We start from the raw sequence: 15,704 nt of genomic DNA, 5'->3' as shown, positions 1-15,704 counted from the left end.
TTTTAAAAGGCAAGAACAGAACTGGCCAACTTCTGTAGGAATTTCTGAAATGCATTTACCATTCAGAGTATGTGTGATTTTTAAGTGTTTAAATGCAAATAAATCACTTCTCCCTAGTTACACATTGAAAACTAACACAACAAGTACACGTAAGGGTGAAATGAGCCCACTGTTAAGAGACTTAAGTCCACGGCTTGCCTCCATATTAGTTTGGGTTATCCTCAGTACACCTACTCATTCACAATACCTGTGACAAATCCTTTCATAAACATCATACTTAATGATTTTTTTAAAGAGTACATAAAGGAAGAGAGGATGTTGCAGTACTTTCACCTTTTACAAATACTATTAATATTAATATTCTAAATGCTAACTTTGGTGGACCAGTTATGAATGACAACCAGCTGAACAGGTACGCTGTTCCACACACCACTGGGCGTTCCTATCACCTGTTCACTGCTCAGCATGTCACAAGCAAACACAACTCAAACACTACTCCGCCTTCAGAACTTTTTCCCCTGACTCCGATTAGCAAAGATAGCTCAGAAAAAGAAAACCATATGGAATTCCAAATTTAACTGCTGATTAGCAGCCGCGCTGGTTCATATCAGAGAAACATACCGTCATATTAACTGCCTTTGAATAATTCCTCAAAGTAGCATTTCATTTCCTTTTGACCTTTGTGGTTAATATGCTCTTGTGTAAACATACCCAATTTCAAAACTGTGAATTCTAGCAATCTACATGGGCTCAAGGAAAAATTGGGTAAATTCCTGGAACTAAGGGGAAAATAAATACAGAGAAAACATTGAGCCACCAACGATTGCAGTCTGAAATTCCTGCGGGCAAGTGTCAGACGCGTTAGCTCACTTTCATGCAGGCATCTGCTTTTGACCACTGTTAAAGACAAGATACTGAGTGGATGAACCTCTCATCTGACCTAATACAACTACTCTTATATTTTTGTCCATCACAAAGCTCAGCTACAGGTCAAGTAAAACCCTTCTTCTTAAACCAGACAGAAAATCTCCCCCTACACAGAGAGAAGCGAAGATTAATGCGTTTTTAAGAATTGACAGTGAAAGAAAAGTAGAGGCAGAGCCAGAAATTAAGTTTAGAAACTTCTATTTTCACACCAGTCCTGAAGCAATCTGAATGGACAAAAAGTGAAGCAAGTTCATCTCCCAAACCTATTTATCCAACATAATCCTCACTCCAAACAAAAACAACACACAACCCAGAATAAACTCATAAACAAACGAACCAAGGTATTTTGTTTGTTTGTTTTTTAAAACTCAAGAAAACAGAAAAAAAGGCAAAAGCAAAAAGAATTCTATATTTGCCAAAAAATAAAAATAAATAAGTTTGGGAATCGTAAGTAGTTCTGTATCAAAAACCAAGATGACGACTTCTTGATTCATCTTCACCTATCACTGAACTGCTCCTGTGGTTCACCTCAATCAGTTAGCTGCACATTGACAACTTCACAAAGTGCAATGTGAACTTGTTAGAAGACAGCCACTGAAAATAACATGATACCCAGATGTACTGAAGATGCAGTCACATGGTATGACTTTTTTTTCCTGCACCTCATCAAAAATAGAAAAGCAAAGAGAATGTCCAAGTCTATGAAAGTTTTATATTTATGAGGTTACAGTGAAATAGAAGCCTACCAACCTGAGGGGGAAACTGCCACCTGCTGGACACCATCTTCAAACTTCTGCCACCGCAGTCCAGCAGATGGGAGAGCACTGCAATACAGGCTGCCTCTGTAGTCCAGGCACCAAATATACTTTTCCGAGACAGCCAGGCTCAGGATGCCATAGCCAGGGCCAGAGTATCCCATCCAGCTCTCTGCAAACTAAAAACTGTAGAGTCAGAACAGTGACAGGTGTCTTCAAATTGCACAAAACAATGGCTACGTAAGCATAAGCAGCTGCCATAATTCTTGATTTAAAAAAAAAAAAGCTAAACTTAAAGCTCTTATATTCTTGATCAACAAATAAATGCCTTGGGTAAAATAAAACTACATTTGTCAGTGTTCTCTAAGATATTATGTATTGCAAACTATTACTGTTAGAACAAAAGTTTTAGCAAAACGAGAAAACTACGCTGTCACCTACCTCCAGAAAGTGAAAAATCTTCTCTTAATAATTAAAGAACGTGTATTTAAAGAGAGTGGCAGATGCAAAAAGAAATGCATAAAAATGTACAATCTCTCTTTAGTCCAGGAAATTATTGTCTATGAAGTGATTAGCAAAGGGAACAAGATAACTGTTTTGGAGACAGCTAAATAACTAACACGATTTTGTTTGTATGGTACAGGACCTAAATATTACGGAAATCTGGTTTACAAACTGCTATCTTGAATTTTGATAGCTCGCATTAGGCGTACCCAAGCAGTGTATACATGACCTATAATGAAGGCACCTGTAGAGCTTTTCTAAACATTCCAGAATCTCAGAATATGACAACTCAAAACTGAAAGTCTTCTACACCTGGAGTCTTGAGTTGATAGCATCCTATTTAGTAATAGCTGCAGCCCAACCTTTCTCAACAAATATTTGTTGATCTCAACACATGACTGTAAAAGATTTAAAACAAAGAAAAAAAAATAAAACAACTCTATTTCCTTCTCAAGACCTCTGCTAAAACTCCCAGTGTTTTCTGTCAGTTTTGCAGATTCTATAGTTAATCTTGGACTATAGAAAATAAATACTATATAAAAATTCCTATTTCCGGCAACTTTTACACTACAAAATAAAAACAAAGGAAAGAAGGGTAACAGTAAAGGGAAAAACACCAACATTTAAAATAGCACTACTTGTCTAGGACACAAAGGAATACTAATCCTCATTCTGAGTACTTACAGGTAAAACTAACCTTAACCAGAGACCCTCCATGTGAGACAACCAGCATTAATTCCTGGAGAAATTTGTGGAAGTCAGAAGCATTATCTTATAGGGTTTGGGCTACTGGAGACCCAAACAAGGAACAGCCTTTGAGCACGACTTGGTTTTTACTTTTCACTCTCTAATGAATGGGTTTATGACAACATTTTTGTCAAATTTGAAATCATAATAATGTTCATGCTGAATAGGCCTTACAACCAATACAGCTTCTTCACCTTGTAAGGACACACCAACCATTCTGAAGTCTGATATATCACGTTTCGTAAGAGTTAAAACACATATTGCTGCTTTTGCTTTATGTTTTACTTGTTAAGTGAGAAGAAAATTGCTTCCCTAAGGAAGTAAAGGATAGTAGTTACACAAGTTTCTTTTAAAATGCTGAGGTTTTAAATATTTCAACTAAATTGGAAACACATACCTGATCAGATTTTAACAGCACCGTTTCATCTAGGCTTATCCTGGACACATCCTGGGAACCAGGCTCAGCACCAACTTCGGGCATGCTAGTCTCCGAGGACGAATACGGCAATCCGTGTCCATAAATATCCTCCTCTTCATCACTTGAGGCAGATTTCTCTGTCTTACTTTCATGAGTGTTTGTTACCCATTCAGCAGTGCTAGTGCTAGATTTAGCTTTGATTGCACTTTCAAAATTCCATCCAGAAAGTAAAGTGTTCTCTGAATCAGTATCTTTAGAGATGTCAAAGTGGAGAACAGAAGGATCTGACAGAGCACTGTGTATTAGAGAATGCTGCTGTTGGTCTTCGCTACCAGTTTCATCACTCTCCTTTGGTGGCAGTGATGTCTGAATACCGAGTACACTGTTAGATTCCAAAACCATTGGGTCTGTAAGGTCTGGCTCTTCAAAAGGCTTTTCAGTATCCTGCAGATTCATCTTATCTAAATTTTCATCGATTTTACACAATGCACTAAAATCCTGATCTTCTTGGCTCAGCTTTCCAAGACAGCATTCATTGCTTGCAGAAAGCACACTATGATTATTTTCAGTATCAACACTGTTTGTCAAGTCTTCTGTGACAATTAGAGGGGAGACAGATGTCAACGTATCTATAACCGTTGATGTACCCATGCCACTGTCACTGTTTGGAAGTTTCTGGACATTAACTGTATCTCCATTTTCTTCGTGAATTAGCTCAGTTGCAGATTCAGGAGACTGTAGGACACTGAAGGTTTCTGAGCCATTATCTTCTTGCAAGATTGTATGGGACTCCACACTGAACATGCTTTCCTGATCTGGAGACCCAGTACTCAAATGATCAATGCTGCCACTCATTAGGCTAGATGTCATGGAAAATGAATCTGCAGTCAATGAATGTGGACTGTCACCAGAAAGCTGACGCTCGTAACTTGGCATACCTTCCAGAGAGCCATGGTTTCTTTTGGTCCCACTTTCTGCTCTCATTAAAAACAAAAAGGAGGGGGGAGGGATCATATTAGTAAGAGCCATTAAATATTTTTATCATTGGGATAAGAATAGAGTTAAATCTACATTTTGACAAACTGATTTTTTTCACTTCGACACTAAGTGATGCACATAAAACCAAACAAGTCTTAACAGCAAAACATTTTAATAGTATAACACCAAAAAGATAAAATTAGAATAACTAAGTACACACACACTATTTTAATAAACTAAAAAACATGTCTAAGAAAGACACTGCCAAATACTTTAACTAGGATGAATAGATATTACACAATTCCAACATAAAACTGTAAGCAGAGCACACTGTGTATTACCATTAACACATAGTTTATTTAGAACATGAAGCATATTTACACAAAGTAAGTTTAAAGGAATAAAAGAAATAATCTAAAAAGAAATATATAATCAATTCATTGCTTTCGAAACAGGCCTTCATCTTAAACATAAAAGGCCCACCACAGTCAGTCCAAATCACTTCACATAACCACCACAATCACTCCATCACTCCAATAACAAGAGTTTTGGATTCCATGTGACAATATAAACAAAGCACATCAAACACACACAGTCTGAAATTATCATATGTGACACGTTCTAATAAACAACCAATGGTGGGCAAAGTTCTGCAAGACTTACCTTGTCTCTTCTTCTTTTTCTTTTTCACTTTAATGGGCTTTACAATGAGTTCTTGATCAAAATCTTCAGAGCTGATAGTGCTGAACCGTTGTGAGGAAAGATGACACTCCCTCTGAGCTTCTGAGTCTGCACATATCATAAAACTAGAGCCACTGTCCACAGAGTTTACTGAGCTGCTCCTGCTTCTTGACTCGCTTGCTACAGAGCAGCCCCTTTTTCTTGTTTCATTGCTCAAGTCTCCCACTCTATCAAAGCTTTTTTCCAATAGCGTTGGAGTTTCCAGATTATCTTTCACTAAAGAATATGAGTCATTTTTATCACCAGTACCTGAAGGGGAAGTAACCTTTTTTTTATCTGTTTCCGCTGAAGGGCTAGATGATACAGATGCAACTACTGATAACGGGGTCAGCAAATTAGAACTCGTATCTGTTAAAGGATTCAGCACTTTTGAATTCACATCTGAAACTGACCAAAAGAAAAATAGAAGTATAAATACTAAGGTGTCAAGTGAGTAACAGCATAGTTCTTGGAGAGCGTTCAGAGAAAAGAAACTTTATCCTATGGAAAATACTCTAAATGCACATTTCAAATATATATACAATTTCATGCAAGTAAATCTAAATAAAATCATTTTAGAAAAATCAATTCCCCAAAGCCGGTATCAAGCCTCTAATAGTAAAATTCTGCCTTCACATTTATGTACAGAGAACGGTACAGGTCTTTAGTTGGAAAGACCCAGCAGTGTTACATACTGAAGTACCACCTTGCGTGTGCTCAATGTCTTCAAACATTCAGTATCTTGCACGAGTGCACACACACAAAAGACCAGATAAGCCACTGTGGTAATTAGAAGAAAACACATTTCAAGAAGACTCCTTTCAAACTATACTTGGAAGTTAATAAAATAGTAAACGCTTCCTAAAAGTTTGTGAGTAAAGAACTATTTGAATGACAAAAGCTTTTCCTAAGTGCAAAGATAAAACAGTTTAAGTCCTCTAGCATTCAGTGAAACTTCATAGCTTTTTTGCTGGTATTTTGTTAATGCAGAACTAAGATGGAGTTTTTAAAGTGCATAAATAGTCCTTTTGTGACTGTAATATGCTGGGTAATGGTGTTTACAATATTGTATGAGGAGAAAGCAGTCAGCATCATCATTAAGGAAGCATTACTAATCCCTTTTACAGAGTTCTAGCGACACAGATGCTGAACTCAGATGGCAACAAAGAAAATAAGTCCTCAAATTATTTTTGGAGATTTAGTGAATGTTCTTTCGGTGTTTTGCCAGTTCCTTCTTATTCATTGCTGGGAAGGCTGAGATTTCCTCTGGAATATGAGTGATGACAGGTGACATCATACACACGCAGCTATCAACATAACTGAAATGTATCATAGATACCCAAAAATCAACATACGCAGGTACCTCCAACCCAAACAACTAAGACTGACAATAAATAGATAACTATGATCATGAATGCAGATTGTTTCAGTAACATTGCTTGGGATATGGCCTAAAATGCACAGATTAGAGATGCCTGGCTAGGATAATGTCGATCAACTCTCAAAAAACGGAACTATAATTTCTTAATGTCCCCATTCTTGTTGCAGCCAGAACAAAATCTCAGATGACCAGGTAAAAATGACAGCTCTAAATATAATTTGCAGAAACAGATAAGTAATTCCACAGAAGATGGCAGGTTTTTGCAGTAACCTAGAACGTGGGCTTTTTTCAGTATTAAAGGCCAAACAAACAGACCCCACAAAGTTATGATAGACACCACATTCCATGAGGCACATACTAAAGTTTGCTAATCTGTACAAACCTATTGATGACAGTCCTTCTGGTCTACTTGAAATTCTTATTATGTCTCTATCTCCCTTTAAGAGAAAAATCTCATTGTTCGTGCAGGACACAGACACAATATCACCATATCCTTCCAAGCCACCAATCAAAGCCTATAAAAAAAAAAAATCAACAAAGAGAGAAATGGCATCAGGTTAATCCGCTGGTTGGACAAGATTAGGCTCTTAACAATTGTAAATTATTCACTGGAATTTAATTGACATAGTTACAGAACAAGGATGCTATCAAAAAGAAAAAAAATAGTAAAACAGGCAAGTACCTCTCAGTCCTGATGTAGCTAGCTCAATTTTTATACTAATTTCCATTCTGTGAAATGTCATTGGCCTATTCATTTCCTCTGTCTGAACTAGCAGTAATCAATTACTTAAACAATTTAAAATTTGGTGGCAGAAAAGAACCACCGTACTAATTTTTTAGTACTTACTTTTTTAAAAAGAAAAAAAGAAAGTCTTCTGTTTTAGGTTTAAATATGAGTTTATATCACAGAAGTGTAATGGGTAACCCAAAGTCTCACAACACAGAACGAAGAAAAACAGGTAAGAAACAGAATATGCACCCACAAGTGCCTACCTGGTTCACAGTGTCTAATAAATAGATGCTGTATTCATTCCAGGTCAGCACCCATCCTTCTCGGAAAAAGCATGAAACAAGCCCAAGTTGTTTTTCTGGGGAGCTATAACTTCCTCTGCTGAATGTTTCCAAACGTGGATACAATTCAAAAGTGTTTATTCCTCCAGCAAATACATCTTTCAATATGAATGTGGCCTGAACAGTTCCATGAACATCAGACTTCCAGAGGCGAAGTCCAGGTCTGGCAGCAAATAGCGTCAAATCAGTCTGTTTACATAGGCCAGGTATAAAACATGCTCCAAATTTGCCACTGCTAAAATGCAAAAACAGGAACATATTAAAAAAGCTATATACACAACTTAGAAACAGATTTTAAAACTAATGTCACAAATTTAAAACTACAGGTTGTCAAAATTAAAAATTTTGTGCTTCAATTAAAGTATCCAGTCAAACATCTGAAATACAGATTTGGTTTCAGAACACCAAGAACACTACTTCCAGATAACAAGTCTTCCCTCAGCTTCAGATGTCAGACATCACACCTATTAGGCAAGTTAAATGCCTCCTCCTAACACGGCTCACAGCTATAACCACAACTTTGTCCATCCTAGTAAGATTCTACCATGCAGTTATTCTTCTCTGAGAACTGATAAAAACAAGCAGAAAACTACTAAATAATATTAAGAAATTGATAACCTCTATTTGCAAGGAGCAGATCTCAATCTCAACTGTTAAAATCTTCATCCCTTGTGCATAAAAGCACTGTTACTATCACCCAAGAAAAACCCTCGTATATAAGAAAGGGTGGTCCTTGGTGTTCCTTTACTGTTCACATGCCTGAAACTTACATTATAAACCTTCTTTCAAGAGTCAGTTTCCAACGCTTCCAGACATAGTCAGTCATGCTGTTCTAAGACAGAGTGCTCTCTTCCTGCATATCCCAGAGCAATTACACAATAAAAGATGCCAGAGGGTCATACAAGAAGTTCCTAGCCTTCAAGTCAACTTTAAGTGCTTACTATACACCTTCTCTTTCAATTCACTTCGGTGTTTAAAAATAATTAAGACGCTGACTGCATTAGGTAATACATCACCCATGAGAAGGACTGGCTTACAGTGCTCGCTCACACCAAGTCACAGTAAACAGTAATGGACCGCAGATGAAGTTTAGCAGTGCTTCCAGTTTAAACAAACAGAAAAAAAACGTAAATATTTTTGCATAAGAGTACCCTGAAAGTAAGATTGTAACATATTTGCAACTATATACTTTTTAAGTAAGTAGAATTGTCATTTCATGTTTGAGCATACATAGCTACTGTAACTGCACTTTTTATGAGTGGACTGCTGCGTTGTATTAATTTCACTGCTTAGATCACCCTTTCTGTAATCCACTCTGAAAAGCTAGAATTAACTGATGTGCCTGCATCAAGATTTTATGAGGGTTACTTTTTTCTGGGCTGTGTTCCAACTTGCTTGACAGATTTCTCTTCTGTGTAGAAAAGTACAGTTCGTTGTAAAGTCGAGACAAGCAGCACTTTCTGGTTGTAATCCAACTGGACGATCGAAGATGGCTCTTCCAACACAAGGCTAGAGTTGCAGATACCCTTTAAAAGATACATGAAATTAACAAGAGTGAACCTTTCTAAAAATATATGACACTTTAAAGTAACACTTTAAAGAAACAAATATGCCCAAGAAGGCGAAAACAAACACACAAGGAAGCTATGAAAAAGCTGATCAGAACAACTACTGTTCTGTGAAGTTCACTTACTGAATGTGAAATTCCTTTATGCATTCAAGGGGGAGTCAGATTGTGCAGGCCAGCAGTTGCACACTATGAAATTCAATTTCTCTGGGAATTTAGCTAACATATCTCACTTGAACTTAACAGAAACCCTACACTGCATATTTCTTCCTTCTTTTCCACTACCAGGCCATAGGATGCTGAGACAGTTGTTACATGCGGTGACATTAAAGCCTTCTGTCAAATCAGCCATGCACCATCCAACAATCAGATAAATCAGGATGACTGTTGTTTAGCCTCTTCTCACTCACATAAAAACAAATTCCTACTTGTTTTGTTGATGTCCCAGGTCTGAATTAATTCACCAGCCATTAGAAAAATTCCACTTACTGGTAACATGCTAGAGCCACCCAGTAGAACTCAATCATATTTCCATTCTACATTCTACACTGAGATGATGAACAATTTAGAAAAAAGTACTTCAACTGCAGTGAGTCAGCAAATCAGCAACCCTGCATCATGTGAGTGTACCCTCTCCAAATTAACAAGGAGAAAATACTGGCTGAAATCTGAAGAAAAATGTGTATAGTTATTTCAGAAATAAATTTAATAAAATTGGAAGAATCACTTTTTTTTTTTTTTAAAGCTGATGTGAAGGATTTCCAACGGTCAACCTACTGGGTATACATACACCTAGCTCTGGGTACATGCACCCCAGTAAAAAAATCCAATTAACTACATGATAGCAAACAACTAATTGCTAAATATTTAAACACAAAAGTATTTTTTTTTTCAGAAATCTGTAAATTGGAATTAAGATGTCTAAAATAAATATTTACCTGGTCTAGGTCTAGGGCAGAGTAGACAATCTTCCCTTTGTCATCTCCAGAAAATAATTTCATTCCATTGGGACTCCAAGCTAAAGCTGTAATGCTACTTTTGTGGATCCCAGCAACATCAAATCTCCGAAGCTGTAAAACAATACCAAAGCAACACAAGAATGAAAGGAAGGAAAAACAGACACAAAGCCTATTCAGTGACTTGGACTGATAAATAAGAGATCAAGTAAAAAATGCTGGTCATTCTAATTTCTGTTCAAAAAACAGAAACACCCACCACCAAGTAGCTCAACCAGTTATTACAAATGAGGAATTCCTCAGAAGAGTTAAATATCTTTTGTAATGATAAAAATGTTTTAAGATTATTGCGTTTATAAGCTTAACATACGAATCCTGAAACATATTTGCAGACACTTCATCAGGCAAAATTCTCTCATTTTCACTATCACAAAGAACCCCCATAATACTCTACTAGGATTCACCATACTAAATCTCACAGAAGTGTAGACAAATACAAAGCTTTACCTGTTTGTTTCTCCCAGGCAATGATGACACAAGCTGAAAAACTGCAACCCGACCGGAGGCTGTACCAACAGCAACTAGATCATCAAAACAACTCAAGAGCTTTACAAAAGTAATAGATTCACATTTCCCCTGTTGGAACAAAACATACAGAAAGCTTGCAAAGTTATCAAGAGACAAAAAACGGTCGCAAAGTCACCCAATTCTGAGCAACTCAGCACAGACAAAAGCCTTATTAGAAGAGACAAAGTTACAAGTTCACATTTACCTCAAAATTATATTTTTTCATCTGGTTTAAATGTCTGCAGTAGAGATAAAGCATCCCAATGCTGCTCCCCACTGCAATGTAGTCTCCATTGGTATCAAGCGCTGTGAGGTATACCACAATAGAGCGAAAGCCTTTTTGGACCTTTGTTGGAATGGCATTGAGTAGATAATATAAGGGACAAAACTCCTTAAATATAACCGGTGAAGTCACAGATGCCATAGCAAGCATTGGCATCAGTAATTTTAAGGCAGAAATAAATGCATGTACTTCACAACATATGGAAATCTGAAAGACAAAACCACAAGATAGCACATTAATGTCTTTGGAGAAAGGAAGAATGGTTAACAAAGTCATTGTTTAGCAAGTAGGAATGCAGAAATTGTCTGCTTTTGTTTTGTATAAAGAAAAAAAAGCAAGTCAGAACAACTTACATCCCCTGGTAGAGTTTAAGAAGAGCCTTGTTGTTTAGAATAAACTTGTTTTTTCAGTTCAGTCCTCGTCTAAGGATATATGATAACCACTGAATTTGGGATAAGCCTTTTTTCTTGCATCTACGACCTCATTGAAGTTGAGAAGAAATTATGTATTTGAACATATTTGGGCAGTGAAAAACCGTATGGGCTCTGCCTGACACTGAACAATCCGCACAGTCTGTTTCCTCACCCATCTGAAGACTCTAGCCTCAATCTTCCCAGTGCTGAGAGCGTGGGATGCTCACTGTGTATGGAAGCACGATAAGATCTAAGTGTCAAGCTGGTATTTATGCTCGACTCCATAACCTCTTTGCCCCCCAGCCTCAAGAAAAACATGACCGAGAAATAATTCAGTTAGGTCTGTATCTACTATATAATCAAATAACGACCAACAAATAAAAATAGCGTGGGAAGGAAAGGGCAACACAAACATGAAAGAACTCCCAGTCTGGCCAGTACATGAAGGCATCCACATAGCAATGGAATTTAAAAAGATAAGGGGTGAACAGTAAAAGAAACATAAAAAAAAAACTACCATATGCCTGTGTTTCCCTTTATGGGTAAGTGAATAACTTCATGCTGACGAGTGTCACTGCACGCATATATATGGGAAAATTTTGGTATCTTTCTAAGAATGCAATAAATAAAAATTCTATACACACTCTTCATGAACAAACATAGTCGGATGTCATCACAGTAATACAATATGGGCATCTTCAGAAAAAGCTGACTTTAAATAGTTTAGAAAATTAAAAACAGCAGATTTTCTTATCACAGGGTGACAGCCTTGACAAGTCCATTTTGTAGCAGTACCTGTTCTCTTCGTGGATGATTTCAGAAAATGGGAAAGAAAGGAAATCTCCACTTCTTAATTTTATTTTGCTGTGAGCAAACCCGATTAACGGAACGGTTTAGAATCCCCACAAAATAGATGCAGTTTTCCAAGGCAAGAACTTGGATTTCTGGAAAGAAAGCTTTCTATGCTTGTTTAAGGAAGTAAACATTGAAGATTTTCTTTAGCTTCAACAGTTATAACTACCTTAGAGAAACCAGAAACATGCCACTTTAAGTTGGAAACACCTCTAAATGCTGAAAATTATTCTGAAAAATATTCCTACTGCAATCTGCGTGCTATGTCCTATTATGCTTGTATTTCTCTAGGATAAAAATGGTATTTGTTTTGCAGCTTCACACATTACTTACAGTGTATCTCAACTAAATTAAAAATAATACAGCTGCACTAGTTTAGTATCTCCGTTACCAGGAAAAGCTCCGATGTCTCAATTTTCAAACTGTGCCACTTATTGTGCAAGAGGATTCAGCAGGCTGGCTTTGGGCCCCACGACGCTTGCTGTCACCATACAATTTCATTAAATCCAAAGGGATTACTTGTGGGACATTACCCTTTCTAGCCCGCATCAGACAAGACAGCAGGAATAAAGATTGGTTCCTGGACCCGTATTTGCACTGTTACAAAAACAGGCATTGAACAAGCTAACAGCAGTTATCAGATGTTCTTAATGGTGATTAAGAAACTAGAAAATAATTCCACTCTCCACCAGTGTTTACAGGACGCTTATTTCATAAAATATCACAGGGATTAGCTGATTCACGTGTCCAAACTATTTCTGAATGAAAAGGCTTTTACAGAGTTGTTTGCTAAAGTAACAAGTAACCTAAGTGCACCACCGTTCTTTTACATTTTCACACACCTCTTTCCTATTTTAGGACTCCTGTTCTTTCCTTTAGCGTTTACTACCTTCTATCTACATAGTCAAATAGAGAACCCACTGCTAGAGTCTTGTTTGTTGCTCTAAACATGCTCCTTTGCCAGTTCAGCAATTTTACTGCCTGCTGGTCATCTTTTCTTTTTTTTTTAAACACTAAAATCCAGTCTTTGTCCCAAGTCTCACACGTACAAATCTTCCTCTTCCTAACTAAACTTCTTCCACTCCCTAGCTACTGCCTCATGAATTTCACATATTTCGCTTTTCAATTCCCCTTTGTCACTCCCACAATTCACATCTGTCATCATCCTAAAATGCTCTCGTAGCTGAAACCATTGCACATTCCCCAGCTGTCAAAGGGCCTCGCAGTCCTCAAAATTCATTCCCTCTCATTATCCTTCCATTATCCTCACAGCTCCATTACAACTGTTCATCCAAAGTAATTCATTACAAACTACGGAATTACAGAAACTTCTATTATCCAGAAAAAGGGTACTCTTCTTTCTTCTATAACAACCCTATCGGCAACATGACATATTTTTTGCAAGTTTGTGCTTAATTGAAAAAGAAAAAAATGGGGGAGAGTTTGATGATATTCTCCTCCCCCACAGAAAACATGGGAAGGAATTATTTTTTGTCACATACTAAATTGAATTTTAAAAATGCAGACAGGGTAGGGGTCTCACTCCTCATAAAATTTCTACATATTACTTCCATCTTTTTCAATGACATCAATGGTGGGATCAAGTGCACCCTCAGTAAGTTTGCAGATGACCCCAAGCTGAGTGGTGCAGTCGATACACCAGAAGGAAGCGATGCCATCCAAAGAGCGCGGGGACTGTTCAGCCTGGAGAAGAGAAGGCTCTGGGAAGACCTCATTGCAGCTTCTCAATACTTAAAGGGGGCTTATAAAAAAGATGGAGAGCAACTTTGTACATGGTTAGATAGTGATAGGACAAGAGGAAACAGTTTTAAACTAAAAGAGGGGAGATTTAGATTAGATGTTAGGAGGAAATTCTTTGCCATGAGGATGGTGAGGCACTGGCACAGGCTGCCCAGAGAAGCTGTGGCTGCCCCATCCCTGGAGGTGTTCCAGGCCAGGCTGGATGGGGCTGTGGGCAACCTGGTCTGGTGGGAGGCGTCCCTGCCCACGGCAGGGGGTTGGAACTGGGTGATCCTTAAGGTCCCTTCCAACCCAAGCCATTCTGTAACCCTCTGAGAAGAAAGTTATAAAAAGCAAAATTTATTTTTGTTCTCTATAACCCATTCACCCCACACAATCAAAAACTGTATTAATGAACTGTAATTTCTTGTAATCATACAAATTAGTTTCATCTTGAGTAGTTTACAGACTAACAAAACACTTGCACTGCTTGTATGAAAACATAACTGAAAGCTCAAATCATCACTTCACTAAAAATACTGCTAATTAAGTAATTTTATCTGCACCAAACAAATGTATAAAGGAGTAGAGAATTGCAATGTAGCCCTATACATTCAAACACTGTGCAAATGCAATGATTCTCCTCTGATTGAGCCTAAAACCTCCAACATCCTTCCAATTACGGTTATACATCACATACAGCTTCTTTCTATTTGTTGATAGCATTAGATTATATTTTATCTGTTTTTCTCGTTTTATTACTCAAAGGCTAAACTATTTTCGCAGCCAGATGTTGGAATGGACCCACACATTCACCGGGTCAGCAGCAGTTATCTGAAGTACGTAAGAGCCATTTAGAACAAATCAGATTGTGCTAAGCAGCTAGCCTGCAGCAGATATAGAGAAAAATACCGTATGCTACACATGGAAAAAACTATCTCCAGAAGAAACAGAGCCCTTCCTTCTCAACTCACAGACACCACAAGCATTTAAACACTGCATTAAATGCAGTATTTTGAAAAACAGAATCACTTTTCCTTTTCTCTGGTCCCAGAAGTGGGAATAAGGTTCAGTGTTGCCTTACACAGACAGCTAATGTCAGAGATAATCCCATGGCTAAACAGATACTTAGTGGTTAAAGATTCAGTCGCAGGATATGGCAGACATTCAGTACACGAGGCTAAAGCTGTCACCGCATTTCTCTGAGCCCAAGCATCCTGTCTGTACAGAAGGGACATCTGCTCTGTTATTTTTTATTCTTTGACCAAAAAAAAAATAAAAAACACAAAAACACAAACTTAAATTTAAGGTCTTCAGACCATGGACAAATTCATATATATGACTGCTGCTAAACACAGCAGTCTGATATCACAGCTAGATCCCATCAGCTACAAGTGTTATTTTCAGACACTCCTCACGTTTTCAGCCTGAGGACCAGGCCACCTGAATGCCAAATCTCCAAAGCTTTTCGCAAAAAAAAGCCACAGCCAAGCCGAGGGGAGCACAAAACCATCACCTGGCTGAAGGCAGAACGAAACCATCACCTGGCTGGGGGCAGAACTTGGCTCCCCACCGTCCCGCCGGCAGGCAGACGACCAGCTAGCGGGCTGGCAGCACACACAGCTCCCCACCACCCGCGAAACGCCGCAGTTTGGCTCGGGAGAGCTTCTTTGGAAAGAAAAGAGAGAAGAAAAAAAAAAAATCAGCACTGGGTGGCAGAGACCGAAAGGAGGGCGCGGGGGCCCCGCACACGCAGGTGGCGAAGGGGCACGGGGCAACGGGCTTTACTCTAGCGAGCCGGGACAGCCGGTACCCCCCAAAAAAA

The 15,704-nt window shown here is 38.1% G+C and overlaps 1 protein-coding gene across 4 annotated transcripts in view; it reads right to left on the bottom strand.

The window, feature by feature from the left end:
* TECPR2 (tectonin beta-propeller repeat containing 2) overlaps positions 1–15,704 on the bottom strand; it is a 46,140-nt gene that overhangs the window by 30,140 nt on the left and 296 nt on the right. For 2 of the 4 annotated variants that reach the window (XM_083840167.1, XM_083840169.1), the window contains exons 2-10: positions 10,797–11,081; positions 10,532–10,660; positions 10,007–10,138; positions 8,870–9,027; positions 7,424–7,736; positions 6,813–6,945; positions 4,993–5,457; positions 3,331–4,325; positions 1,678–1,861 (exon numbers count right to left, since the gene is read on the bottom strand). In XM_083840167.1, the coding sequence (XP_083696293.1) occupies positions 1,678–1,861; positions 3,331–4,325; positions 4,993–5,457; positions 6,813–6,945; positions 7,424–7,736; positions 8,870–9,027; positions 10,007–10,138; positions 10,532–10,660; positions 10,797–11,030 (2,743 nt within the window). In that variant the 5' untranslated portion in view covers positions 11,031–11,081. Of the gene's footprint in view, positions 1–1,677; positions 1,862–3,330; positions 4,326–4,992; positions 5,458–6,812; positions 6,946–7,423; positions 7,737–8,869; positions 9,028–10,006; positions 10,139–10,531; positions 10,661–10,796; positions 11,082–15,395; positions 15,548–15,704 lie in introns of all 4 variants that reach the window. The other 2 variants (XM_083840170.1, XM_083840168.1) reach the window with 2 other exon arrangements.

The sequence above is a fragment of the Anser anser genome (genome assembly GCF_964211835.1).
Source record: "Anser anser genome assembly, chromosome: 5".
Classification (NCBI taxonomy): Eukaryota; Metazoa; Chordata; class Aves; order Anseriformes; family Anatidae; genus Anser; species Anser anser.
This window is presented reverse-complemented; position numbering and strand designations above follow the sequence as displayed.